General features: G+C 38.0%; 1 protein-coding gene across 3 annotated transcripts in view; it reads left to right on the forward strand.

Moving 5' to 3' along the window:
• The first annotated feature begins 15994 nt into the window (after window positions 1-15994).
• Window positions 15995-27540, forward strand: part of AGGF1 (angiogenic factor with G-patch and FHA domains 1) — a 47117-nt gene continuing 35571 nt past the window's right edge. For 2 of the 3 annotated variants that reach the window (XR_009539503.1, XM_060143149.1), the window contains exons 1-5: window positions 15995-16537; window positions 19057-19159; window positions 20172-20374; window positions 21219-21383; window positions 23679-23867. Coding sequence is in view for 1 of the 3 variants with exons in the window: in XM_060143149.1 (XP_059999132.1) it covers window positions 16328-16537; window positions 19057-19159; window positions 20172-20374; window positions 21219-21383; window positions 23679-23867 (870 nt within the window). In the remaining 2 variants the exon portion in view is untranslated. The remainder of the gene's footprint in view (window positions 16538-19056; window positions 19160-20171; window positions 20375-21218; window positions 21384-23678; window positions 23868-27540) is intronic. The other variant, XR_009539504.1, reaches the window with a different exon arrangement.

Raw genomic sequence — 27540 nt, forward strand, 5'->3', positions numbered from 1 at the left:
CCAGCAGACATCTGCCCTGGAGGATGCCACACAAGCTGCTCACAGGAGGTATCTCACCACAGGCACCGCCCCCCCCGCCAACAAAACTGCCTTTAAAAGGGTGCTGGGGGAGCTGCTGGGTGCTACTGACTACTGTTTACTGCAGGAGCCAGGCACTGGAAAGGCTGCATGTGCTGCAGGAGGCTGCCTGTGTCTCCTGTACTAACTTCTAAGTGTGCTGCCATTTAACTCTCAAGCACTGCAGCGTAATTGGATTTATTTACATTTTTTCAGACCATATTGGGACCTAGAAAATTCTATGGATAAGAGGAATCACCATTTTTTCTAAAGATTATCTCTGTTGAAGGGAGGTTGATAGTGCATTGGCTGTGGGTCAGAATCACACACTCTGTCACTTACTAACTGAATGACCTTAGAAAGGTTAGTTAACCTCTCCAAGTCTCTGTTTACTCATGTATAAAATGGACGTAATAGTAGTATTGGCCTCACAGGACTTGTAACATTTTAATTGAAATAATTGTAGGTTCACAAAAAGTTGCAAGAATAGTACTGTGAGGTCTCTTGTATATATCACCTAGCTTACCCCAGTGTTGACGTCTTATTTAAATAGTGCATTATCATAACCAGGAAATTGATTGGCACAATACAATTAACTAGCCATTCTTACTCAAGTTTCACAAGTTTTCACATGCATTCTTTTTGTTGTTGTTGCTAGGGCTTTGTGTATAAATCTATGGTATTTTATCACATGTACAGATTTGTATAATTACCACTATAATCAATATACAAATGTGTGGATTAAATACAATTACACATTTAAAGTGCTTAGCACGAGACGTAGCATATAGAAGGAGCTAATTAAATGTTACTATGATTATTAGAGGAAATCAGATGATCTTGCTGATCAATGCTTTCTCATTTGATGAGGTAATTGGGTGGTTGACATAAATGGTATTTTAGAAGCTAGAAGCAAGGCACTTTCCGTTAATCATGCTTTAAATTTTTTTCTGTATTTTATAATGCTTTGACATCTTAGGGCCTTGAGGACCTAGGGATGTGGTGCTTTTCCCAGGATTTGCTAATTCCTAGAGATAGCAAACAACTTGCCTGTGAGGTTGTCTTTGAATAAAAGCCATCCACCCATCTGCCTCTTTTCACCGGACTTCTGATGTAATTTTCCATCCATTCCCCCCCGCCCCCAACTCCAACACCTATTCCCTGGCTATAAATCCCTCCTTGTTCTTGTATTTGGAGTTGACTCCCATTTCTTGCCCCTACTGCAATAGTCTTGGCAGCTACACCTATAGCAGTAGTCCTGAGTAAAGTCTTTCTTACAAGTGTCAGAATAATTTTTTCTTTAACAACCCCCAGGCTCAGACTATTCTAGACAACACTAATGTGCACTTTCCAGAATTAAGGGACCCTTGTCAGGGTCTACTTCATTGCCTGGGGTAAACAATGAGGGGACCAAATTAAAGGGTATCCAATTTCTCCTAGTTTATCTTTGCTGTTCCTTAGATGAAGAAGAGAAAAAAACACATTCTTAGAGGCAGTAATATTGGTACATGGAAAAACTTCATCAAAGAGTTAAAATAATGACCATAATACCCCAGTAATCATTTTCACTTATGCAATAAAGTTAACTTAAATGAGGATTCTAAGATGGGGTCATACTTTTCAGATAGATGACCTGCCCCCAGAGCCCTGTGCTTTTCCAATGGTAGCACTGAGCCTGGGATCCTCCAGGGCAGGGACGGAGTGGTGAGGAGTAGCCCATAGAATCTGGATGATCAGAACCTAAATATTTTGGCTCCTTGGATATACAACACCTACCAGAATTTAGTTCTTGCTCCTGGAACCTTTTGAAAGTATCAATGCTTGATTGCCACCTTCTGGTCAAAATGTGTCTTATATTATTTCTGCAAGTCATTAGGTTTCAATAAAAAGGATTTGACAGAAGTTAAGTCCCTGTCAGACCAGCAATCCCACGGTGGCAACCGATATGGACAGAATATCATATAACTGTTGAGAAACTTTCCAAGGATGTGCATGCATATATATGTTTATTTATATCACACACACAAATGAATACTATTCTGAATCTGTAAGGATATAAAGGCAAATAATTATAACTTAAATTTCTACAAGTGTTTTTTTGTTTGTTTGTTTGTTTAAGTTTACAAGGTGCTTTTGCATTTGGTCATTCTATTAACTTGAGAAGCAAGTAGGAATGGAATGATTTTTAAAGCAATCCCATAAGAAGATAGGGAATTATCAATGCGTCCTTAAATTTCCTTGCAAATGTTTGTCTTACTAATCTTTTTAACTTTTCTAGAATGATTCCATGTATACTTTTTTAATGTAATTAAAAAATAATTAATTAATTAATTTTTGTCTGTGTTGGGTCTTCGTTGCTGCGCATGAGCTTTCTCTAGTTGCGGCAAGCGGGGGGCTACTCTTTGTTGCGGTGCGCGGTCTTCTCACTGTGGTGGCTCCTCTTGTTGCGGAGCACGGGCTCTAGGCTCGTGAGCTTCAGTAACTGTGGCACACAGGCTCAGTAGTTGGCTTGTGGGCGCAGAGCGCAGGCTTTGTACTTGTGGCGCACTGGCTTAGTTGCTCCACGGCATGTGGGATCTTCCTGGACCAGGGCTTGAACCTGTGTCCCCTGCATTGTTAGGTGGATTCTTAACCACTGATCCACCAGGGAAGTCCCTCCATGTGTACTTTTTCATTACCAAGCTCACTTTTGCACTTAAAATATAATTCTGTTTTTTAAAGTGACATGAATTTTATGAAAACATCTGTTGGATAGAAAAGAACTTTAATAATCAACTAACAAATGTATATATGTTAATGTCTTATGTGTCACCTTCAATTGAAGATGATGCAAACATGTGGAGAACAGATGGCATACGGTTAAGAGCACTGCCTCTAAAAGCAGATGGTCTGAATTTGAATCCTGGCTCTGACTGTTACTGGCTGTTATCTTTAAACAAGTTACTTAATCTCTGGCCTTTGATTTCCTTATCTGTAAAATGGAGGTGATGTCACCCATAATAGTACCTATCCCACAGGATTGTGATGACAATTAAACTAGTTAGTATCTGCACAGTGCTTAAAATAGTGCTTAGTACATAAATGAATTATTTTTGTAAAGCAATTAGAACAGTGTCTGGTACATAGCAAGCACTATGTAAGTGTTAACTAAATAAAACAATAATAGAAAATGATTAATATTCACTCCAAACTTACCATGTGCCAGGTTCTAAATTTAGCACTTGGCACACATTATTGTTTTTCATCCTCCTACCATCCTATGTGAAGGATTCTATTATTTAGTTTCTGTTCTACATGGAAACTGAAACACAGAGTGCTTAAGAAACTTGCTGAAAGTCACCCAGCAAGTATGTAGCAGAGCTGAGATTTAGTTAACCTGTTTCCATCTAAACATTGTTATTTTACTACCCCACTTATGTCTCCATTGCATTTAAACCTTTTCATTAATTTATCAAGTTAATTCTATACTATTTGTCCTCTGGAACCCAAATGAGCTCCTTAAGCACCCAATTTTGTCTTTCTCTTCTAGGTTTTTGGCATATATTCAAATGAGCCTTAATTAGTTCATAACTTTTATATCTAGATATAATTAATGCCAAACAGAATACCATGGCTATGTTTAATAAAATCTGATGATAGTAACAAGATTGTTAGGCTCACAAACATTCTGTCCTTTCTCTTCAGGAGACTGTTTCAACAAATTAATACAATTACTTCGGTGATTAAATATTCATTCATTGTGGTCTCACATTAAATCCTCATGAACTAAAGCACGGTGAGAAGTAGATATATTTCAATAAAACGATAGGATCGTGGACAGGCCCTTCTTTGAAACAGCAAGAGGGCAAATATGTATTCCTGTCATTCTAATGTTTCCTTCAGTTAATTTTAATTTCCTTTTTTATACTCTTAAATAGTTTTAATTATTACAAGAGAATTGTCAATAACTATTACTCTATCTTGGGGAAAAAAAGGCAGGGAGAGAAGGTGAAGGCTTCTCCGGCATCAAGATGGATTCATTCAAACCCCCACCCCAAGAATAAGTGTAAGATGTTCCCCATACTCACTCCACTGGGGGTCTAGTCCAGACCCCATCAGTCCTCTTCTTCTTCTTTGTGTTCATGAGTTCAATGGTGTCTCGGAGGTGTGGTATGCATTGGGCAGCAAATAGGGGAGAAGGGGTTGTTTGCAAGTCTTCCTAGGCAATCAGTAGGGGAGGTTGCTGGAGGAATGAAGTCCTCATGGACCCCAAAGGAGGACAGTTGTCAGAGTCCCCTAGTGCAGGTAGTAGAGACATTCCCTTGAATGAAAGCAAGGCAAACCACAGGTGATGGCTCAGTTCCAAGCAGGTCCCGGGCTCTGAATCAACAGCCCTCATGGAGGACCTACCTCAGATGCATCCGCCCAGCTCTTCCAGGGTAATCCCCTCTCTTTCTCCTTGAGCAACTTCTCCTGGCTCCCAACCCAGTCCCCAGTCCCCCGGTTCCTCTTTCCTCCATCCTCTTGTTTCCTTCTGTTCTTAGGAAAAAACTGTCCTCTCGTTAGCTCCTTACCTTCTCTAAGGACACTGCTTTCTTTCCTTCCCCCAGCTTCAGTCTTGTGTTCCTTTATGATGGACTGATGTGCAGTAGACTCAGAACCCACTCCTTTCCCTTATCCTGGACTGATCTTCAGACTCTTCTAAGAATCTAAGGGAAAATCATACTATATTATTATATCACTTATAATTGTGACAACATTTTAACATTAAAAATATTAAAACATAAATTAATAAAAATAAGCAAATATAAACTATTAATTTTATATATTGCTATATAATGATGAGGATATTAAAATGGTCTGAACATTCCTATCTTTTCACACTTTTTATTCAATTTAATTTTTTTTAATGAAGTATAGTTGATTTACAATGCTGTGCCAATCTTGAGCGAACTTGCCTGCTCCAGGGAGAATGCCTGAGCGTGGAAGAACTGGGAGAAAGGTTTTGAGTATGTTTTGGTTCCCTAACAAGGAAAGAGTGTTTATTCTGTCCCAGTTGTCTGTTTTGATTCTCTAGAAGAGAATTTCCTTTGCTATTTTCTTAAATCTAATTAGTGGAACCAAAGACCTTGTTGCAAGACTTCCCTTACTCTACTTTCTTTGACAATCTTTAGTGCTTCTTTTAAATATAACTTCCATTACATTTTAAGACTTGTAGTTCTACAAAGTAATTTGCATTCAGTGGATGATATGGTTCTATGCTGGCCATCTCATGTTATGAGAAACGTGTTAAACCATGCCTTCTGAAAGTTTTCAAGTCCATTCGCCTTAAGCACATTTAGTTAACCTAAACATCACATAGGAATTTAGAAATGCTAGAATTGCAAGTGATTTCTTGACTAATGCCTGTCTCCCCTACTAGACTGTAAATGACAATGAATTGAATCTATTTTCACTCACCATCGTATGCCCAGAGCCCACCACCGTGCCTGGCACGTAGCTGGTGTTCCATACATATCGGTCGAACAAATAGATGTTACCCTATTTTGCCTTTAAAGCCTCTCTTGAAGATTTTATGCACATTTTAGAAATAAGGATGAAGAAGAATATTGGCAGAACCATATTAAAGACTGGAACAGTTGTGTTGAGGATTACGAAGGATAGGGAGAATAAGAAGAAAGTGAAGAGTTGGGGATTACGAGGTCAAGCTTGGGCTCAGTGGAAAGGGCCAAGTGCAGAGTGCTGCATCCTTGTATGCTGCATCAGCACACAGAGTGGCTGTATGTTGATCACATCTCACGCTGGGAGGCAGTGGCACCATGGAAAAAATCACATATCGCCAATGTTTCACATAACTTTCTTCAGTTCGTAAACTCTGTAAGTTCCATAGTTCTGCACCACTTCAGCCATTGGTATATAAATTACTTGCGTTTTCTCATGCACTTAATGCTCTTACTGTTAAATTCAGCAAGCATATACTGAACACTTGCTATCTTGGGGGTGTACTGGTGGTGCTCAGTACACAGGTATTCTGCTTACTACTCACTTTTAATAGATTTTATTATTTTAGAGAGTTTTACGTTCACAGAAGAATCTACTACTCATTTGTAAAAGCCTGAATCAAAGTTACCTACAAATGTAACAAATTCTAATTTCCAAATGAACCCAGGTAGCAAACAAATGCTACACACACACACACACACACACACACACACACACACACACACGCACACACAACCAGTCAGCCTCCTCTTTCTACCATGGATACAACTTCTATACACCACTTCTCGGTTAATATTTACCAAAGTGAAAGGAGAAAAGTCAGAAACTTCAAAACACACCAGGAACATTTTTCTGTCACACTGGTTGGAAAAGAATCCACAATTTCTTTGCCAAATTCCTAGTAAGTTTTAAGATATTAATTGCTGGATACTTGTCAATTAATTAATCCTTGACTTCTGGAGAAAAGGTTGGAGGGTATAAAACTTTCATCTCTGAGCCAATTGAACTGTTTTAACTGGAAATTTTCCCAGGCCAGTCACAGAGAGGAAAAACAAAAGGTGGTCAAGAAAAAAACTACATATCCTCAAATCTTCCATTGCTAACCAAAACAGCACCAAGAATTAATTTCTTAGCTTTAGTGTCATTTTATTAGCAATCATTTCTTGAGTTGAAACTCTTACAAAGTATGTCTAGAAACTAGTGTAGTGTTATACTCATTAAAAGTTAGGTTATTAAAACTTATTAAGACATCTAGCAAAGTAGACGAACTACTCTACATAAAAATAACTGTCATTTAGAAATTACATTTGGCTCAATGAACTAGAAATCCAACCATGGTGACTTAATCAAAAGGAGTTTATTTTTCTCCCCAAAGAGGAAGTCCAGAGATAGGCAATTCACAGTGTCAGTCGTTAACATCCCAGGATCCTCCTATCCTTCTGGTTTGTTTTCCTTCGAATGTGGTGTTCATTTTCATGATTGCCTCATGGTTACAATATGGCTGCTCCACGTCCAGCATAATACCAACTTTCTGAGTAGGGAGAATAAGAATAAAGAGAAAGGCAAAGGCAAAAGCCTGAATTTGTCCTTGTCTATTGGAAAGCAAGGGTTTTCCCAGGAGACTTGCCTCTCCTCTAGACTTCTACTTACACTTCTTTGGCCATAACTGTGTCACATGGTCACCCAGCTATAAGGAAGGGTAAGAAATACAGACTTTTAGTTAGGTGTATTGATACCCTGAACAAAATTTGGGTTCCCTTGTAAGGAAGAAGGGAGAATGGCTGTTGGATTGACAACCAGCAGTGTCTGCCACAAAAACATTTTTAAAAATTGAAGGCAGAAAGGGTTTGAGTCCCAGGAACTTTGGAGGCAGTGAGAAAATGAATGTATTTAACATTGTGAATAAAAGTTTCTTAAAAACTCAAGCTCAGGACAAGGATATTACCTATGTTTCCACCAATGGGCAGTTAGACATAGTTCAGCATAAGCTGGCTTGAGTGATGTTTTTAAAGAACTATTTAGTCACCTTCCCACTTATGCTGTAGGATGCCTGAAAGGCACCAACTAGCAATGAACACCCTCAAAAGAATTTAGCAATGATGCATAATTGCAAATTTTTGTATTTGTATCCAATTTTAATGCCAAAAACCTAATGATGGTCAGTTGCATTCAAAGTACAATTCAAATAGCCAAGTAATTTTTTACACATCCAAACTTTAACTTGTATCTCTTAAACTATTGAAGGGTAATCATTTCCTACTACCCAGAAACTTCTTGCATCCCTTAATCGCTCCTCTTCCTATTCACCCACACACTTTGTTATATTTTACAAAAGTATCAATCCACAATAGCTTGGAACTTTTTTTAATGGTCCATCACCACTGAGTTTGATAAAGTACTGCCCTAGTCCAAAGGGTTGATTTTTGCATATTAAACGTCTAGAATGGGTCTAGTGGAGAGAGACTCTCCTTGGAGAGTCAGCATTCTCCACATTAGGCATGTGTGATGGGTGGGGGCAGCATGGGGAAATTTACAATATAGTAATCTTTTTACTCATTACACAATTGTACAATGAAGGTGCAAATTGTAAGTATTTCAGTTGGGGGTGGAGAAGATGGGCTGCCTAGTTTCCTTTGGCTTCCTTCCTTTAATATCACTCCAGGGTTTTAGTGTTACACCCACCCATTCTTTCCTTGGGTCTCTAGGGGGAGGAAACAGTTAATGGGCAATTGACCAGAAGTAATACAGAGCAATAAATCAGAACTACTGAAAAGCTATGGCTCCCCAGATATTCTTGTGTGATATCAAATAGCAGGATCAGACAGGAGAGTGTTAGCTACCAGATTCAACATAAATTATGACAGGTGAGTGTTCATTAAATGTAGAATTGATGATACGCTAAAAGAAATTGGATATAAATCAGGTTTTAGTTCATGGATAGTATTCTTCGGTTGTGGAATACAGGTTTCCCTCACTATCCGAAAGTAGAGCAAGCCTACGTAAACTTTCGTAAGCCAAGACTGCGTAAAGCAAAGAAGCAATTACCGTTAATTTAAATGGAAAAATGTGAGTGTTCCCAGACCCAAAAATAACCTACCAAATCATACCAAATAATATATAAAACCTAAAATAACACGAACATAGGGTAAAAGCAGGAGTGATATGGTAAATGCATAGGCTGGATAAAGTAGAAATAATGTATGGTACAGTGTAGTTTCACTTATCAGAACCGGGAAGACAGTAAGCACACTGGAAGGCAGAGAGGTAGCGATGATGGTGTGTCAGGCTGAGGCATGGGAGGCTGGGGAGGTGGGAGGTAGAGGACAGGTAGGAGGGAGAGGAAGACAGTCACCTATTAAGATCTCATCACCATCTAAATCCATCAGGGCAGACAAGTCACTAACACCTACACCTTCTGTGTCTGCCTGCCGTGATGTCTGCTCTGGCTGATGTGGAAGACCTGAAATATGACAATGTGCTTGACTGCTCAGCCTCGTGCAATATGCTGTCACAGAATACTTTGTAGGTACTCAAAACATCCTGCAAAACTGCCCTAAACCTACGTGCCCTTTCAAAATTAAAGTCATGCTTTTCTGCAATCACTGCAGCTCTGCCAGTCAGGGTGAAAGCTCACACAAGTGCTTCATGGTCGGTTCCTGGATGACCCTCTTCACCTGTCAGCTGTGGGTCATGGAATGCCAAAACCTCTTCAACATCATCTTTGCCAACTTCCACAAACACAGTCACTTTTGCTGTATTTATTGTTGCTGGTTCAAAGTCTTAAAATACTTCACTGCTTCAGGATAGTGTCCTCCAAATGCCATTTCTCATCGAGACGGTTAGCCTATCAAGAGCATCTCCAAGGTTGTTGATTACCAGTTTTATATTGTAGCCTTTCCAAATCTCTCATAAAGATGCTTCAGAGTTGCCCTTTCTGTCAATGGCACTTACAATAAAACACATCACATTTTTTTCTTTTTTATTTGCAGTACGCGGGCCTCTCACTGTTGTGGCCTCTCCCATTGCGGAGCACAGGCTCCGGACGCGCAGGCTCAGCGGCCATGGCTCACGGGCCCAGATGCTCCGCGGCACGCGGGACCCTCCTGGTCCTGGGCACAAACCCATGTCCCCTGCATCGGCAGGTGGACTCTCAACCACTGCGCCACCAGGGAAGCTCAACATTTTGTATAGAGTAAGCCTTAATTGTGGCTATCAGGCCTGGGTCACACGGTTGCAGCAATGACGTTGTATTCAGTGGTAAGAACACAACACAAATGTTACTGCCATACTCGGTAATGCCAGGTGGATAAGCAGCACAATTATTGACAATCAAAAGACACCTATTATTGTGGTTATTTTCTTTACAGTATTTTTCAACAAAAGGACTAACATATTCACTCATGTACTCAGAAAAAATCACTTGGGTATTCCAAACACTTGAATGTGAATGAAACACAACAGGAAGTGTATTCTTATCAATGCCTTTAAGTGCCCTCGGGTTTTCTGAATGGTACCCTAGTAGAGGCCTAAGGACAGCATCACCAGTGGTGTTAATAATAGGCATTAGCATTAACCTGTCCTTCAATGCTTTGTGTCCCTTAGCCTGCTTTTCTTGTATTGAAATTAATGATTTGCTTGGCAACTTTTTCCAATAAACTGCTGTTTCCTTGCAGTTAAACACTTGCTTACACAAATAACCACCTTCTGTAATTATTTCCTTCAGTTCTTCTGGGACCTTTTTAGGCAGCTTCAGTATCAGCTGAAGCACTCTCTCCAGTAAACTTTAAGCTATGAAACTCCCCGCGCCTCAAAAACTGATCAAATCACCCATGACTACCTTTAAATTCCACTTTTGCAACATTTTCACCACCATCAACCAGTGCTTTCTGTTTCAGCTTATTGAAAAGACTGACTGATTACTCCTTAGGTGTAGGATAACTTAACTGAACGCTGCACTTTGTATACTTTGTACATTTTGCTCCTAGCAGAACCAATAGTGACTTCAGCAGCTTTGAAGAATCTCTCTTTCTGGGTGCAATTAGTACAAGTGGTGGACGCAGTCAAGTTCGATGCATGCACAGTGTCTATTTTCTTCACCACGATCAAAATAATTACATCCAGTTTTATGCTAAGCACAACATCCTACGAGCTCTCTTAGGCTTTTCTGATACCTTAGGACACATCTTTCTAATGGGTGCACAAAATAAATGGAGATGAAAACAGATGTTCACAGACACGGTTCAAATCTGCGGAGGTTGATGCTGAGATGCTGAGGGTAGTTCTCAGGAAGGAGCTTGGTGGTGCCAAGCTCACTGCTCTGAGTGCTGCAAAACAAATGCTGAACACTATTTTCAGCTTTTGCCTTTTTAAATCAAAGTGGAAATCCTCTCCAGATTTCTTTTGTTAGCAAAAACAGGTATCCGTAGAAGCAAAGTGGTAAAACTCAAACTGTAGAAAAACGGGGGATACCTGTATCCTAATAACTCAGTGCTTGGGCTCCAGCCTGCTGAAACTCACAGGCTCCTGGAATGGCTTTAGATCAGGTTAATATCTGTTATTGCTGCATGCAAAATGTCCCCAGCTCAGTGGCTTCAAACAACCACCATTTATTATTCCTCACAAATCTGGGGTGGTGTGGGGCTGGCTGATCTCTGCTGGGATTGCAAAGGGTCTGCAGTTTTCCTGGGGCCTCTGTCGGGCTTAGCTAGAGTATCTTAGCTGGAACAGATCTGTTCTATGTGTTATTTATCCTCCTTCTGAGACCAGCATATATGCCTAGGTGTGTCCTTCTCATGGCAAGGCCAGGAATCCAAGAAAGCAAGCAGAAATACTAAGGCCTTCTGAGACATGGGCTGGGAACTGGTCCACTGTTCTGGTACATCCCCTCATTCAACCTGCCGAAGCAAGTTACACAGCCAAACCCAGATTCAAAAAAGGAAGGGAGGGCCTCTATAGTGAAGGAAACCACAAAGTCACATGGCAAAGGATGTGACTCCAGGATAGATAAAGAAGTGGGGCCATTAATATGATTTCCACAGCATCTACTACAAGTGATAATCAAAGGGCTGAAGATTAAATTAGACGTAGGGTTTACTTGAATTACTGCATAGATAAGAACAGCTCTATTATTGACTAGTGATACATATATATAGAGAGAGTTAAACTTTTTCAAACAGAAGCATAAAATCAAGGGGAAAGAGAAAGGAAAAGAAAGACAAATTAGAAAACAATGAAAGGGGAAGGAGAGGAGCAAAGATGGCAGTGGCAGTGATGGTAAAAATAGGACTCCAGAGCAGCACCTGAAGCACACATGTACAGTGAAGAGGATGTAATCATGAAACCATAGAAATGATTTTTCTAATCTGAACCATTGTTTTTAAACAGATGTCCCATAAGAATCCAAATTTCTGGCTTTCCTTGAAAAGTCAGAAGCTCTGTAACACTGGGTTCACATTCCCACGTGGGTTCACAGTTCTCCAGAACTGAGTAGTTGCTGCCCTATGCCCTGTGCATTTATTTGCTTTATCTCCTTAGCCCTTGGAGCCATCTGTGTTTGCTTTACACACTACTTCTACAGCCATATCTGTTTCTTAAGCTTCAGACGGGCTTCTAGAATGCTCATTACTTACTGAGCATCTGTACTGGATGTCCTGAAGGAACCTAAGACTCCATATGGTCAACAAAATCAAAACTAAAGCAACCCTCCCCTGTGTAACATACTCTTCTCCAATGGTCCCTACCTTCTTTCTCCAAGCTAGAAAATTATCCATCACTTTGACTCTTCTTTCTCTAAAATACTAGAAAAAAAATTTTCATTCGCAATAAAACACCAGAGTGCCTAGGAAATACCTTAGAAAGAATGCCCAAGACCTTTTACAGAAAAATTATTAAAACTCTATTAAAGGACAAAAGAGAATGAATAATTTGAACAACAACAACAAAAAGAATGTATGTGGATGGGATATGTTAACAATGTAAAGTTTTATGCTATTTCTTCCTGAATAAATCTATATATTCAATGCAATCTTAATAAAAATTCCTTTGTATTTTTTGAGGATCTCAACAAACTCATTCTAAAATTTACATGGAAAAATAGAGGTTCATGAGTAGGTCAATTTTGAAAAATAAAAGCAGAGTGGGAACTTGCCCTAGCAGATATTAAGATATACTACAAAATCAAAGTGTTGAATGTAGAATAGTTCTGGCTAACAGACAAACAGAAGAGAATAGAGAGCTCAGAAATGGACTCAGATATATATGGGAACTTGATAGATGATAAATGTGTGTGGAAAAAATACACCTGAATCCCTCCAGTTAAAGTAGAGAACTATAAGTGAAGGTTAAAATTATAAACTTACAGAAGAAAATATGACTCAGGGGTGGAGAAAGACTTCACGAATAAGATTCAAAAGCCCAAATCATAAAACATATGAAATAAAATGAAGTTGAATAAAGACTGATTTGACTCATAAAAGTTAAGGATTTCTGTCCAATAAAAGACACCATAGATGAATTTAACAGATATATGACAGACTGGGAAAAGATCTCTGCAATATCTAAAACTGTAAAGGATTAATATCTAGATTGTAGAAAGAACTGCAAAAGAACAGGAAAGAAATAGGCAAAAAAATTATGAATAGGCAGTTCACAGAGGGGAAAGTCCAAATAGCCATTTCAATAAATATACGTAATTCTCTGATAATCAGAGAATTGCAAATTAAAACAACAGTGAAATACCTCATTACACTCATAAAAATGGCAAAAAAATGTACAAGAGGGACTAATATTATGTATTGGAGAGAATGTGGAGGACAAAGAACTCCTTGTGCACTGTTGGTGCCATTCTGAGAAGCAACATAGCGGAACGTAATGAAATTAAATGTTTGCCCTATGAGCCAGAGATCACACGCCTTGCTATATATCCCAAAGAAATGAATGCACAGGTCAATAAAGTGGCATGAACAAGGATTTTCATTGTGGCATCAATTGTATTAATAGAGAATTGGAAATAACTTAGCTGTTGACAACTAGGGTAATAGGTAAATAAGATGTGGTATATGTAAACCTTGGAATACTATGCAGCACTTAGATGTACGATAGCAATATATATGAATTTTAAAAACATCTTTAGTGTGGAAAATATAAGAAACAGCATAAGATTTAAAACCAAATACTACTTATGTAAAAGAAATACACAGAAAACATAAGGATAGGATAGATTTATATTTAAGGTCATATATCAAACATGCGAGGCTGGGCGCCCATATTGGCAGAAAGGAGGTAATGGGACTGGGGACTGGGGTTACAGAGAAATTTTAAAACAAAAACAAAAACCAAAATAACAAAAAGAAGCCCAAAAACAGAAAAAGAGAAGAGCCATCCATGGGCTAATGTTGATAATGTGTTGTAAACTAAGGGTATCATTACAGTCTGAGGTACCAAATATCAATAATAACTTAGGAAAAACACTATAAAAACAAAGTCAAACTATGAAGGGTGCCGCGTAGTATGTTTCTCTAGGGCACTGGCCCTGTCCACTCTACTAAGTACCTTTTGATTTGAAAACTAGGTGTGGCAGACTGCTATTTACCTACTCAACAAGTATTTTCTCTTTCTTCCATATTTATAGAATGCTTTATTGTTAGAGGAAATAATGTGTCCAGCTCAGAAAGACACACGCACACACAATTCCCAGCCCCACTTGCAGCAAGGGGTGAGATATAAACAGAAATCACTGGGTGGGGCCTTGGGAAAGTCCTTTTGTCCCTTGCCATATTGTAAAATGAATTGACCTGGAGGCTGGGAATATGCTCTACGAATAGAAGAGCAGAAAGACAGACGGAGCCTGAGTCTCTAAAGAGCTGGTAGAGCCACCTTACCAGCTCTGGACAGTCCATCTCCAGACTTCTTTAATGTAATAGAGTAACCTCCTAATTTGTTTAATAAGCCACTATAAACTAAGTTCTTTTACTAGAACCTTAATGCAATTCCCATCTGATACACAAAGCTTTTATTTTTGCTCAAAAATATATTGTGACTCTTTTGTTCCAGACTGATGGTCAGAGGTAAGTTATAAACTAGTGGCATGATAGGTCAGAATTTAGGATTAAATGGATTACGTTTAAGACAAATCATTGCTTCAGGTAGCAGCTAATAAGCTTATTTATTCCTTCTACAATGAATGGTTAAAACTTGAAATTTCTCATCTATAAAATGATAAACTGGAAGTCCCTTTACCTTAAAGTTACCTTACAGGTGGTGTTTATGGAATTCCTTATTCTCCCCCTTTATTTTAAAAGATTTGGGTAAATTCTTGATTAGAGTCATAATGCATTAAGGTAAGTCAGATTTCAGGGGGCAGTACACCTCTATTTTACATCGGGGAGTACATATTCTGCCTTCTCACTAAATATCCTTTGATGGCTAGAAGATCACTGTGGTGCCATTTTGGACTCTTAAAGCCTAAGGAATAATGTGTGCAGGACCTAGAGAGGGTAGGTCCCCGCTGGAGAACTCACCGCCTGTGACTTAACTAGTGGGCAGTGCACGGGACAAAAAGCACACAGAGCGGCCACTGAACTAGGACATCAAACAGGATTCTTATGTTCAGCAAATATTTAAGGATACCCGCTCTGTGACAGGCACTGAGCTGGGCCCTGGGAGACGACAGACAAGACGTAGTCGCTGACCTCCATAGGTCTCAAGCCCGGCATTCCGAACTCAAGCTCTAATTCTAAATGACGTTGCTTAAGAAGGAAAAGTGTGTTCCAAGAAGCCCTCATCAGTTTAAAGGCTGCTGAACAAACGCCTGTTTCACATAGACGAAACACGAAATAGATGCACTGAAACAGAAAAAATTTCTCTCCCACTTCCGTAGAATCTTGCTGCTTACTTTCCCACTAGGGATGCTTCTCTCTGCAAGCCAGACCTATAGGAATTTGCTTTCTTTTCCTGGGGGGCCTAACCTCACGGAATCCGCAGAAGCACTAAGTGAGCAGAGCGTCAGAACACTACGTTCACAGTCCTGGTTTAGCATCAATTCTATGAACCCTGGCAAAACATTTCTTGGAGATTCACTGTTCTTACCTGTAAAACGAGGAACTAGGAAGTGCACTCTGTGCAAAAAGTTTGAAAACGTTTTGAAAGTGTGCAAGGGTAAAACCCCGCGACCAGAGGATGCGCGATCTTCTGTTTATCCCTCCCGGGCTACTGTAGCACCTTTTCCGCCAGCTCTCCACGCCCTCACGTCCCGCCCCGCCCCGCCCCGCCCAATCCCGTCCCACCCCGCCCCGTCCCGCCCAGTCCCGTCCCGCCCCGTCCCGTTCCTTGCACCCCGCAGCCGGCGGAAAGCGCGCCTGTGCGCTGTGAGGCCCTTCTCGCCTTCCGTCGCTTCCTTTTCCGTCTCGGCCCCGCCCACTGCCGGCGCCGTCGTTTCCGGTTCAGCCCAGAAACGGCCCAATCGCTTCTGGTCCCTGCTTCGCTGGCCAGCCCATTTCTCCAACGTTTCGGTGGCTTACTCGGTCTCCGGGCAGGTGGTTACCAATAAAGTTTTACTGTTTCAAAGCCGGGAGGACTGGGCCCATTCTCGGTCCCCTTGCTCGCTGCCCACAGTTCGCCTCGGCTACGGGTAACCAGCTTTAGGGCCTCATGGCCGCGGGCCGCCGCGGCCGTGCGGGGATGAGGCCGCCTTTCGCTGTCCGCGCGCTCCCGTGGCTTCTGGGTCCGTCGGCGACCGTCTCAGCTTGAGCGCAGTCCCTCCACTCCCGCGGGCCGCTTCGCGCCGGACCCCATGGCCTCTGAGGCGCCGCCGCCTTCGTTGTCGCCATCGCCACCTCCCTCCCCCGAGCCTGAGCTGGCCCAGCTGAGGCGGAAGGTGGAAAAGTTGGAACGCGAGCTGCGGAGCTGCAAGCGGCAAGTGCGGGAGATCGAGAAGCTGCTGCATCACACAGAGCGGCTGTACCAGAGCGCCGAGAGCAACAACCAGGAGCTCCGCACCCAGGTGCGCGGTCCGCCTCCAGCCCCACGCCCCATCCAGCCCGAGATGAGGCCTTCGAAGTCTAAGATAGTCTCAGAAGGTCTCCCTGGTAGGGCCCAGGACTGCTTTATAGAGTACCTGAAAGAGTTAAAAGTTCAGTGCGATGATAATTCCAGGTACATTTGAAACAAACCTAAGCGTTGGGGTACTCGATTTAGATAAGTGCGTGAGCTGCAGTTGTGGCCAGCGTGGAGTGCACTTAAGTACTTCAGTCTTCGTTCTCACTTGTGAAGTCCCATTGGCAGTAGGCACATTTCTAATATTTTGTTCTAGATCACTTTTGAGTTTGTTAAAGCGCCGGATTTCAATCAGAATCCCATTTATCATACCCTAGATGTGTGAACTGATATTGAGCCTCAGTGGCCCATAAAATAAGAATGCTAGGACCACACTGGTGGAGGTTAAATCAAAGTAAATGTCAACAGACTGTTTTACAGTTTTGTAAATTGCTGAACGCTAGCTATGTGTGAGGTTGTTCTGGGCATTCATCTTGAGTAGTCTAGTGGAAGTAGGGAAGATAGAACTGTCTTCGTTAGAGACACTAAGCAGCTAACTTTGTTCTTATAACATGCAGTAAGGACAAATATTTAAACTCGCATTTAAAAAAAACTTTTAAACAGCATAATCTTTTCAGCTTGATTGTTTTGGGCAGTCGCGCTCTTTCCCAACAAGTTATTTCCGCGTAATTATTAATTTCAGTTAAACTGTTGTCTAGTCTTTTGGCATATATTGATACATTTCCTAAAACCACAAATGTAGGCTGAACGTTAAAGTATCATCAAACTTTGTTACGCTTTGCTATCAAATAATCTATGAAAATAACCGCTGAGTTGCAGTGACTTTCTGTGCCCATTGTATAGAGTTGTTAACGTTATGACATTACCGAAAATTTGTGTTTTGTTACTCAACAACTATTTATTGGACAACTACAATGCACAGCGACTGTGCTAGGAGACTACAGATATTGTTAAAATATTGTGGGGAAAGGGGAGTAAAATATGATGAGCTGTGAAAAAAACCCTTTTATAATTCTAAATTGTAAAAGTACCGCTTGCTATAGAGAACCTAAAAGAAAACGTTTTTGCTAATCTTTGAAGAGCCAGCGTTTTGGTTATTAGTGTTAATTTGCTGGCAGTCTAATATGAAAAACTGAAAAGCATAGAAAGCTGTAACTTTACTAGTGATAGTAATTATTCTTCTTTATTATCTTTTTAGTCAGCCTCCCCTGGTGGTGGGTGGAGTTTGTTAACTGTCATTCCTAATTACTAGATAGTGTTTTATCTGGAGCAGTGAAAATTTGGCTTGAGAATTGAGGGTGAACTAGCAGGAAAGTACAATATGTACAGGCTTTGGAGTCAAAGAAACCTTGTGCAAATTACTTTCTTTAGATTTCTCACATGTAAAATGGGGATTAGGACAACTAATTTGTAAGGTGGTTGTAAGAATGAATGAGATGTTACCCACAGTACCAAGTGCAGTGCCTAGCATGTAGCAGATTCCATATGAATGGTCTTGTTCATAGTAATAGTGGTAGTAGCCAGAGCCAGGATTAGAGCAAGGCAATCAGTAGCCTAGGGCGAAAAATTCAAGGGGGCACTCATTCTCAGGTATGACTCTATACTTGCATGAAGCTGAGAGTGAACGTCTCCTTAAATTTTGTGCCTTAGGTGCCTTGCTCGCTTCACTCTAGTTCCTGCCCTGGTGGTAGCAGCAGATCTGATAATCTGTGAAGTGCACAGATAATCAGTATATAATCAGTCTTATCACCTTTCTCTTTTTAAGCTTTATGTATCATTAAAGAAGCTTGTTTTTTGGTTTTGTGCTTATAATGGGTGTAATCTCACACTGAGTTCCTGTCTGACTGAGCTGTATTGATGAGGCTGCTCTTCATCTGCTTATGGCTATTTTTCACACTCAGTTGTTATGGCCTTGGTATTCAGTGAGACACAGGGAGGCAAGATGCATCTCTGAGGCAGTCACCTCTCTTTCCTTCTGCTCCAGTTACTTAATTATAAGATTACTATTTCAAGGAAAAATAAAGTATATGAGTGGCATTATTTAAGTGAATGGTTAATTCCAGGTGGAGAACACTGAATGATACTAGATAATTTAATTCAATGATTTAATTCTACTTAGGGAGAACTGCTGACTGATTAAAATAGTAGTATAAAAACGTTCTTATTTGTTAGAAATAAAGGATCCTGTTCACTAATCTTATTAATTTAGTCAGTCTGATTTTTGGAGGTAATAATTTGAGGTTAGATAGAGAATATAAGAATAAAAACATTTCCTTCTGCAGATGTAAAAGGTGAAAGCCAATTATATTGTAGTATTTTCAGTTTTTCTGAAAAGGAAACTAGCTGATATTGGTACTTCTCCAAACTTTTACCAGGAAAAATAATTATTGTAATTTCAGGAGAATAGTGTGTATATTATTAGATTGCTGTATGGTTTATTTTTCCTAAAGCCTTGCTTTCTTTCAGGTAGAAGAGCTCAGTAAAATACTCCGTTGTGGGAGAAACGAAGATAATAAAAAGTCTGATGTAGAAGTACAAACAGAGAACCACCCTCCTTGGTCAATCTCAGGTATTCTGCTTATAGTGAAGATATCCTAATACTACCACATTCAAATCATGCTAACATGGAGTTTTCTTTAAATTTAGAATCTGTATACATCTAGATAAATAGGAGAGCTGTTACAAAGTTGACTTTTCTCCATATGATTTGGTATTTTCAGATAATCTATTTGCTCTTTTGGTGAGAAAGTAGTAATTTATTGTTATTCCTGTAAATACGTAATATTGCTAATATGCTTTCAGTGGCACATTCACTGAGTAATATGTGCTATGCTGTAAGCCATCTCCTCTCATTTGACCTTACTTGTGACCAGGGGCATGTGTTTTCTTGTTGATGTGTTCCACCTAGCATCAATTCAGTGTCAGTCTCTAGGCCCTCCTGGGAATGGGGTGAGCCTACAACCCAGGCCTTGTTAGTGGCATTATGTTGTGAGGCAACATAACTGAGAAACCAAGTTTTAATAAATAGGGATAACAAGAAATGATCTTTCCCATTAAATTTTGCCTTGTTTTATTCAGATGCAACTTAGCAAATTGCTAAACACAGCAATGGTATGAACATTACATATCTGTATAATATTATGTTTTTTAAAAAGTCAGCACCATGAGCAAAATTTGACAGAAAAAGTCAGCCCTTGACATGTTGTCATTTGATATTGAAGTATACTGTGGTATGTAGTTAGACTTTAAGAGTTGCTAATTTTTTTTTTTTTTTTGACAGAACACAACCTATCTACCTGTTTTCTCTTTTAACTCTTGCTATGGAAAATCCAAATCTGCTTACCTTTTTTTCCTTTTTAGCTTGACAGCTAGGGAACTGAAGGTGACATTAGAATCAAAGATATATATCTCTGCAGATTTATTTGGACCATTAATTTTAATCTGTTAAAATGTGTATAATTATAAAAATATGGTTTGTTTGCAATGTGTGCTCTTTTGTGTTCAGTGCCAGTGTTTTGGAATTAAGTCCTTTTTATATACACTATTCTAATATGATATCACTTAATTTGTTTTTGCAATAGATTATTATTATCAGACATACTATAATGATGTTAATCTTCCAAATAAAGCATCTGAACTCCCAGTTCAGGAAGATCAGGATATCAAAGCTTCTACTTTTAATTCTAAAGACCAGTCACACATAGAAAATGATGCTTATGCTGGTACTGATATAACAGAAAATGTTAATTGTGGACAAGAGGACCATTTTGCCTCAAATTCACAGGTAATAAAACGCTTCACTTGAAACTGTTGGTACTCAAGAACTTGTTCTTTGTTGTTATTGCGTAGAAAAATAGACTTCTTTGGTTTATTACAACATATACAAGGGTTGTAAATGTTCTGCGTGTAATTATGCAGTGAATAATACAGTTTTTGAGAAACAAAAATTAGAACTTGTTCGTATGTGTAACTATTTTCCTACTCTGTTGTGTTGCAAAAATGTATGCTGTACATAAACTAAACAAAATTTGTCAGTACGTTTGACTCAACCAAAAAATTTTGAGCAACCACAATACCATGTTCACACCAAATTTTTTTTAATACTTCCTTTATGTCAAATATCTTGCCACTGTTCAAATATCCCAGAATGTTTTATAAATTTGTTTTTACCATTTGTTTGAATCAGGATCCCAGTAAGGTTCATACAGGGCAACTGCTTGATGTGTGATGTATAATTTATACCTTTCTTCTCTATCTCTTTTCTAAAATTATTTTTCCCCTTGAGCCTGTAATTATTGAAGAAGCCACATCATTTGTCTTAAAGAATATTTCAGTCTGGATTTTGTGGATTGCTTCCATATGGTATTAGGCATTTAGTTTTGAGTAATGGTCACTCACTTACTTCTAGTGTCTTCAAAACTGGGTCAGAATTGAATTAACTGATACACTAATTCATATTTTTTAAAGTGGGTCAAATTGTAATTGATAGCCATCCCTTTCCATTGCAGAAATTGAGGTCTTATTATTCAGAATAGTTTTTAGGTCTGTTTATTGTTTCAAGTTCTGCTAACTTTTATATTGATATGAGGATGTTTTTGTCCTGTTTGACATGATTGTATCATACATAGGAGCCAGCATCTGTGTTAGCAACAGAAGATACATCCTTAGAAGGTTCATCACTAGCTGAAAGTTTGAGAGCTGCAGCAGAAGCTGCTGTATCACAGACTGGATTTAGTTATGATGAGAATACTGGATTGTATTTTGATCACAGCACTGGATTCTATTACGATTCTGTAAGTATCTCAGACCTTTTAATGCTGTATAGTTGTGTTCTTAGCTGCTTGAATACCAAATATTAAACCCTAGGTTGAATTAAGATAAGCAGGGAGCTGCATGTAAAAATTTATTTAAAGCTATTTGGCAAGAGTAAAGATTTATAAAGTAGCTTATGATACTATATTTCTATGTTTATTTAATTAAATAAGTTAATTGTGTTATTATAGATTAATATTTTAGAGAGATCTAATAACCTTTTATATGTAAAGTAACATACAAAAATGTTAGCATATTTATTAATAAAAGGAGACAACTACATTTTGTAAAATGTTTAAGAACTTAAACTAAAAGGAAGTAACGTTGTTAATTCTAGGCTTGGGGTAAGATTTTCTAAAAATTGTTTCAAATACTTATATCTTTATGAATCCATTTTAGACCACAGAGGAGTCTTTTTCTTAAATTCTTTATAGCATGTTTATTATGAGTCATTGTTTTATATTTTGTGACTTTTAAGCATTTCACTTAAAAAAAATCAATTTGTTAACAGTGAGAACTAGGGAATTAGTATGGAATCAGAAATATAATGGACCACGGACTAGGACAAAACCAGAAAAGAAAGTTCTTGATTTATAATATAGTGTTATGACTGTTGAAGGTCTGGTATTTAATTGGATTTTTTCAGGTTTGGTGACAATGATCCTGGAAGTTATATACCCACATACCTCAACCTCAGTGGTCTACACATATGATCTGGTCCTCAGGAATTACAGAATGTAGTGCCCCAAAGTGGAGCAGATATTCACCATTCCAGTTATTGGAACTATTATTAACTACTCTAGGGAACGTAATGATAATAGTAAATATTTTAGTTAGGTAAGGGATTTCATTAGCTTGTCAGTTTGTACTTGGTATAGTACTTTGTAAATACTTTGTAAAAGAGGGTTTTATTTCACAGGAGTATGCTAATTGACAATGCTAATTAATACCTAGAAAATTAATGTTTAAACTCTTATTACCAAAGAAAATAGCTATTAATTACTTGGTTTCTAGAAAAATATGGAATTTCCAAGTATATGACGTTAGTCTTTGTCATTCTTCTACCTTCTTTTCTGTAACTTTCTTCCTGACATCTGTTCTGTAAATGCTTAATTACATTCTGCAGGTTGTGTCTCAGTGGAGTAGGGACTTCAGTGCTTTGCCATTTTTAATGTGCTAGTTTTCATTTTAATTAATTTTCTTACATATTTGAAAATGTCTATATTTTGGACTGAAAGACATAGCAGATTAAAAAGATTTGAGTTGTAGAAGTTCTGTTATCACTGGAAATAAAGATCAGAAAGCTTCCATTCAGTTTTTAGCTGAAGGAAAGATAGTGAGAATTCTAAATATTTTTGTAAGAGATCTACAAAATGAATTAAAGACAATAAATTGCAATAGTATCAACAGTTAGAAAAATAAATTATTCTTTTTCAGGAAGCTTTACTTGCTTAATCTCAGTATATATCTTTGCAAGATGTTTCCAAGTCTGATCTGCATGGATTTATGATGTAAATAAGATACAGATTGTTCAAGTAAATCTTGGTTATAGAGTACTGGCCAGTATCTAATAAATGCAGATGATTACATAATTTTATCTTTCTAGTTTTTATCCATAATTTATCAAAACTCTATATTGCATGGCTGCATTACTCTAAATCTTATGTAGTTACTTAGTGTAGAATTAATTGATTAGTGAAGACAATTGTTTATTGATTTCTTTGTACAGAATGTTATGTTGTAGTGTTCATGAGCTTAATTTTATTTTCAGGTTTTTCTCCAGGATTTTGAATCATGAACATTGAAAGGCAACTCTTTGTTTTATGTCATTGAGAAGGAGGGTTTAGGGGTTTATAGTACCAAACCATTATCATGTAATTATATGGAGAATGAGTCTGCAATTGCTTTTATATGGTTGGCTTTTTCTGATGCATACCTTAGTTTTCATGACTTCTAAAAGGTTTCTGTTGAACCATATGAAGTTGCTGTTTCTATAAGTAAAAAAATGGTCAAATATTGGCAATTTCATGAGCTTTAAAATAATATGTATTCATTTTCCACACCAGGAAAATTAGAGCAGATATTGAATGGTAAAGTACTTTGGAAAATTACAAGCATTTTTCATTCTGTTACCTTTATTCATTTTTTCCAAAAAATACTATAGTTCTTAAAAGAAAATTTACTGTATTTGAATATATTTGTCATTTCTATTGTCTATTTTTCTATTTTATTTCATCTTACTTGAATAGAACTTATTGTTTTCTTAACTTTGAAAGGAAAATCAACTATATTATGATCCTTCCACTGGAATTTATTACTACTGTGATGTGGAAAGTGGTCGATATCAATTTCATTCTCGAGTAGATTTGCAGCCTTATCAGACTTCTGGCACAAAACAAAGTAAAGATAAAAAATTGAAGAAGAAAAGAAAGGATCTTGATTCTTCTACAACAAATGAGGAAAAGGTAATGTCATAATTTTTAAAATTTACATAATGGTGATATCATAGTTAAGCCAAAATTTTTGATGCAACTGAAAATCATTTAGTAACTGTATTTTAAACATACTCATTACAATAACAAGATATCACAATCTATCAACCAAGAAGCTTTCACATGGAGCAAACATGGACTTTTCACAAATTCTCAATCACTAGAAGTAGAAAAAATTTCTTAAAGTTTGAAGCAGGTAGATTTAGGGCAGATAAAATACTCTTGTGTTACATAATTTGGAAGAAGAACATTCATACCAGCTATTGATAAGTTTATGTCAGTGCACAATTCACAATAAAAGAAAAACACAGTTTGTAAATAGGTGTAGGTAAAAGTTCAACATTCTTAGTTTTGTTGAGCAATTTCTTCTTATATTAGCAAACATTAAAAAAATCCATTGCTAGCAAATTTAGGATACGTATATATTCATTAGTTTCAATTGGTATCTTTTGGGAAAATGGATTATTTGTATCAATAACCATAAAAACGTTCATATGCTTCAACTGGAAAAGTCTCATTTCTAGTTTGTAATTTAAAAAAAAATTCCAAAGAAAGAAACATTCCTTTGTATAGCTATACAGCAATATTTATAAGAACAAAAAAATAGATTTAAACGGCTGACAGTTATCGGTTAAGAAGATGATGGTACATTTAAACTTCCAGTTACAAAGTAAATGAGTCACAGGGATGAAATGTACAGTGTGGGGAATATAGTCAATAATAATGTAATATCTTTGTGTGGAAACATGGTAACTAGACTTGACATTGTGATCATTTTGTAATGTATAGAAATATTGAATTACTATATTGTGCACCAAGAACTGAGGTAGTGTTATAAGTCAGTTACATTTGAAAAACAAATAAATGTTCTCATAGAAGATGATACCAGATTTGTGGTAACCAGAAGCAGGGGGTGGGGAGAGGGGGATAGTTAGATGAAGGTAGTCAAAAGGTACAAACTTCCAGTTATAGGGTTAATAAGTACTAGGGCTGTAATGTACAACATGATAAATACAATTAACACTGCTGTAAGATATATGGAAGTTGTTAAGAGAGTAAATTCTGAGAGTTCTTATCATAAGGAAAAAAATTTTTTTATTTTGTATGAAACTGAGATGATGGATGTTCATTAAACTTAGCCATGGTAGTCATTTATGATGTATGTGAGTCAGATTATTATGCTGTAAACCTTATACTTCTGCAGTGCTATATGCCAATTATATCTTAATAAAAATGGAAGAAAAAAGGAAGAAAATGGTAGTACATTTAATTGAAAAAACATTATTTAGTCATTCAGATGGTAGTTTATACAGGCTGAGGGGAATTTTTAAAATACTTATGATACAATGTTAAATTGAAAGAAGAGAAGTAAAAAAATGTTATCAGTGCTCTTATTTCTATTCCCTAAATAGAATTAGGTTGGTGGTTTACAGGCAGGAAAGGAGGCTTATTTGTTATATTGGTGTTTTGTAAATTGTGGCAACTATTCGATACTTTACTCTTGATTTCTTTTTTTTTTTTTGAAATACAGTTGAAGTACAATATTATGTTAGGTTCAGGTGTACTAAATAGTGATTTGACATTTGCATACGTTATGAAGTGATCAAAACCTTAAGTCTAGTAACCATCATCTTCCACATAAAAAGTTGTTATATTATTATTGACCATATTCCTTATGCTGTAAATTGTATTCCCGTGGCTTATTTATTTTATAACTGGAAAGTTATACCTCTTAATCCCCTTCACTTCGTTTGCCCCCACTCCCAACTCCCTCCCCTCTGGCAACCATCCAATTGTTCTCTGTATCTGTGAATCTGTTTTCCTTTTGTTTGTTTGTTTTGTTTTTTAGATTCCACATGTAAGTGAGATCATAAGGTATTTGCCTTTCTCTGTCTGACTTATTTCACTTAGCATAATACCCTCTAGAGTCATTAATGTCTTTGCAAATGACAAGATTTCGTTTTTTAAATAGCTGAGTAATATTCCTGTGTGTGTGTGCGCGCGCGCGCGCGCATGTGCACGCCACATCTTTGTCTATTTATCTACCAATGGACACTTCGGTTACTTTCATGTTGGCTGTTGTAAATAATCCTGTGATGAACATTGGGGCGCATGTATATTTTTGAGTTCATGTTTTTGTTTTCTGGTAAATACGGAGAAGTGAAATTTCTGGATCATATGGCAGTTCTCTTTTGAATTTTTTGAGGAACCTTCATACTATTTTCCATAGCGACTGCACCAATTTACAATACCACAAACAGTGCAAAAGGGTTCTCTTTTCTCCACATCCTTGGCAACACTTGTTATTTGTTGTCTTTTTGATAATAGCCTCTAGAACAGGTGTGAGGTGATAATCTCATTGTGGTTTTGATTTGCATGTTCCTCATATCAGCAGTGTTGAGCATCTTTTCGTGTGCCTGTTGGCCATCTGCATTTCCTCTTTGCAAAAATGTCTATTTGTTCTTCTGCGCATTTTTTAACCTGGTTTTTTTTTTGATGCAAAGTTGTGTAAGCTGTTTATATATTTTGGATATTAACCCATTATTGGTCATATCATTTGCGAATACCTTCTCCCTTTCACTAGGCAGCCTTTTTGTTTTGTTTATAGTTTCCTTTGCTGTGCAAAAGCTTTTTAGTTTGATGTAGTCCCATTTGTTTATCTTTGCTTTTGTTTTCCTTGACTGAGGAGACATATCCAAAAAAATATTCCTAAGACTAATGTCAAAGAGCATACTGCCTGTGTTTTCTTCTAGGAGGTTTGTGGTTTCAGGTCATACATGCCTTTTTTTTTTTTTTTGCGGTACATGGGCCTTTCACTGTTGTGGCCTCTCCCGTTGCGGAGCACAGGCTCCGGATGCGCAGGCTCAGCGGCCATGGCTCACGGGCTGAGCCGCTCCACGGCATGTGGGATCCCCCCAGACCAGGGCACAAACCCGGTGTCCCCTGCATCAGCAGGCGGACTCTCAACCACTGCGCCACCAGGGAAGCCCCATACATGTCTTTTTATACGTATATATTCATATTTTTTATTGAAGTATAGTTGATTTATAATGCGTTAGTTTCTGGTGTACAGCAAAGTGATTCAGTAATATGTATATATATTCTTTTTCATATTTTCCATTATGGTTTATTACAAGATACTGAATATAGTTCCCAGTGCTATACAGTAGGGCCTTGTTGATCATCTGTTTTATATATAGTAGTTTGTATCTGCTAATCCCAAGCTCCTAATTTATTCCCTCACCCCCACCTCTTTGGTAACCATAAGTTTGTTTTCTATGTCTGTGAGTCTGTTTCTGTTTTGTAAATAAGTTTGGGTCATGTTTTAGATTCCACATGTAAGTGATATATGATATTTGTCTTTCTCTTTCTGACTTACTTAGGATGACAATCTCTAGGTGCATCCATGTGCTGCAAATGGCATTATTTCATTTTTTTTTTTATAGCTGAGTAGTATTCCACTGTGTATATATACCACATCGTCTTTATCCATTCATCTGTCGATGGACATTTAGGTTGCTTCCATGTCTTGGCTGTTGTAAATATCGCTGCAAAGAACATTGGGGTGCATGTATCTTTTTGAATTATAGTTTTCTCCAGGTATGTGCCCAGGTGTGGGATTGATGGATCATATGGTGACTCTATT

Source organism: Lagenorhynchus albirostris, chromosome 3 (genome assembly GCF_949774975.1).
Source record: "Lagenorhynchus albirostris chromosome 3, mLagAlb1.1, whole genome shotgun sequence".
Taxonomy (NCBI): domain Eukaryota; kingdom Metazoa; phylum Chordata; class Mammalia; order Artiodactyla; family Delphinidae; genus Lagenorhynchus; species Lagenorhynchus albirostris.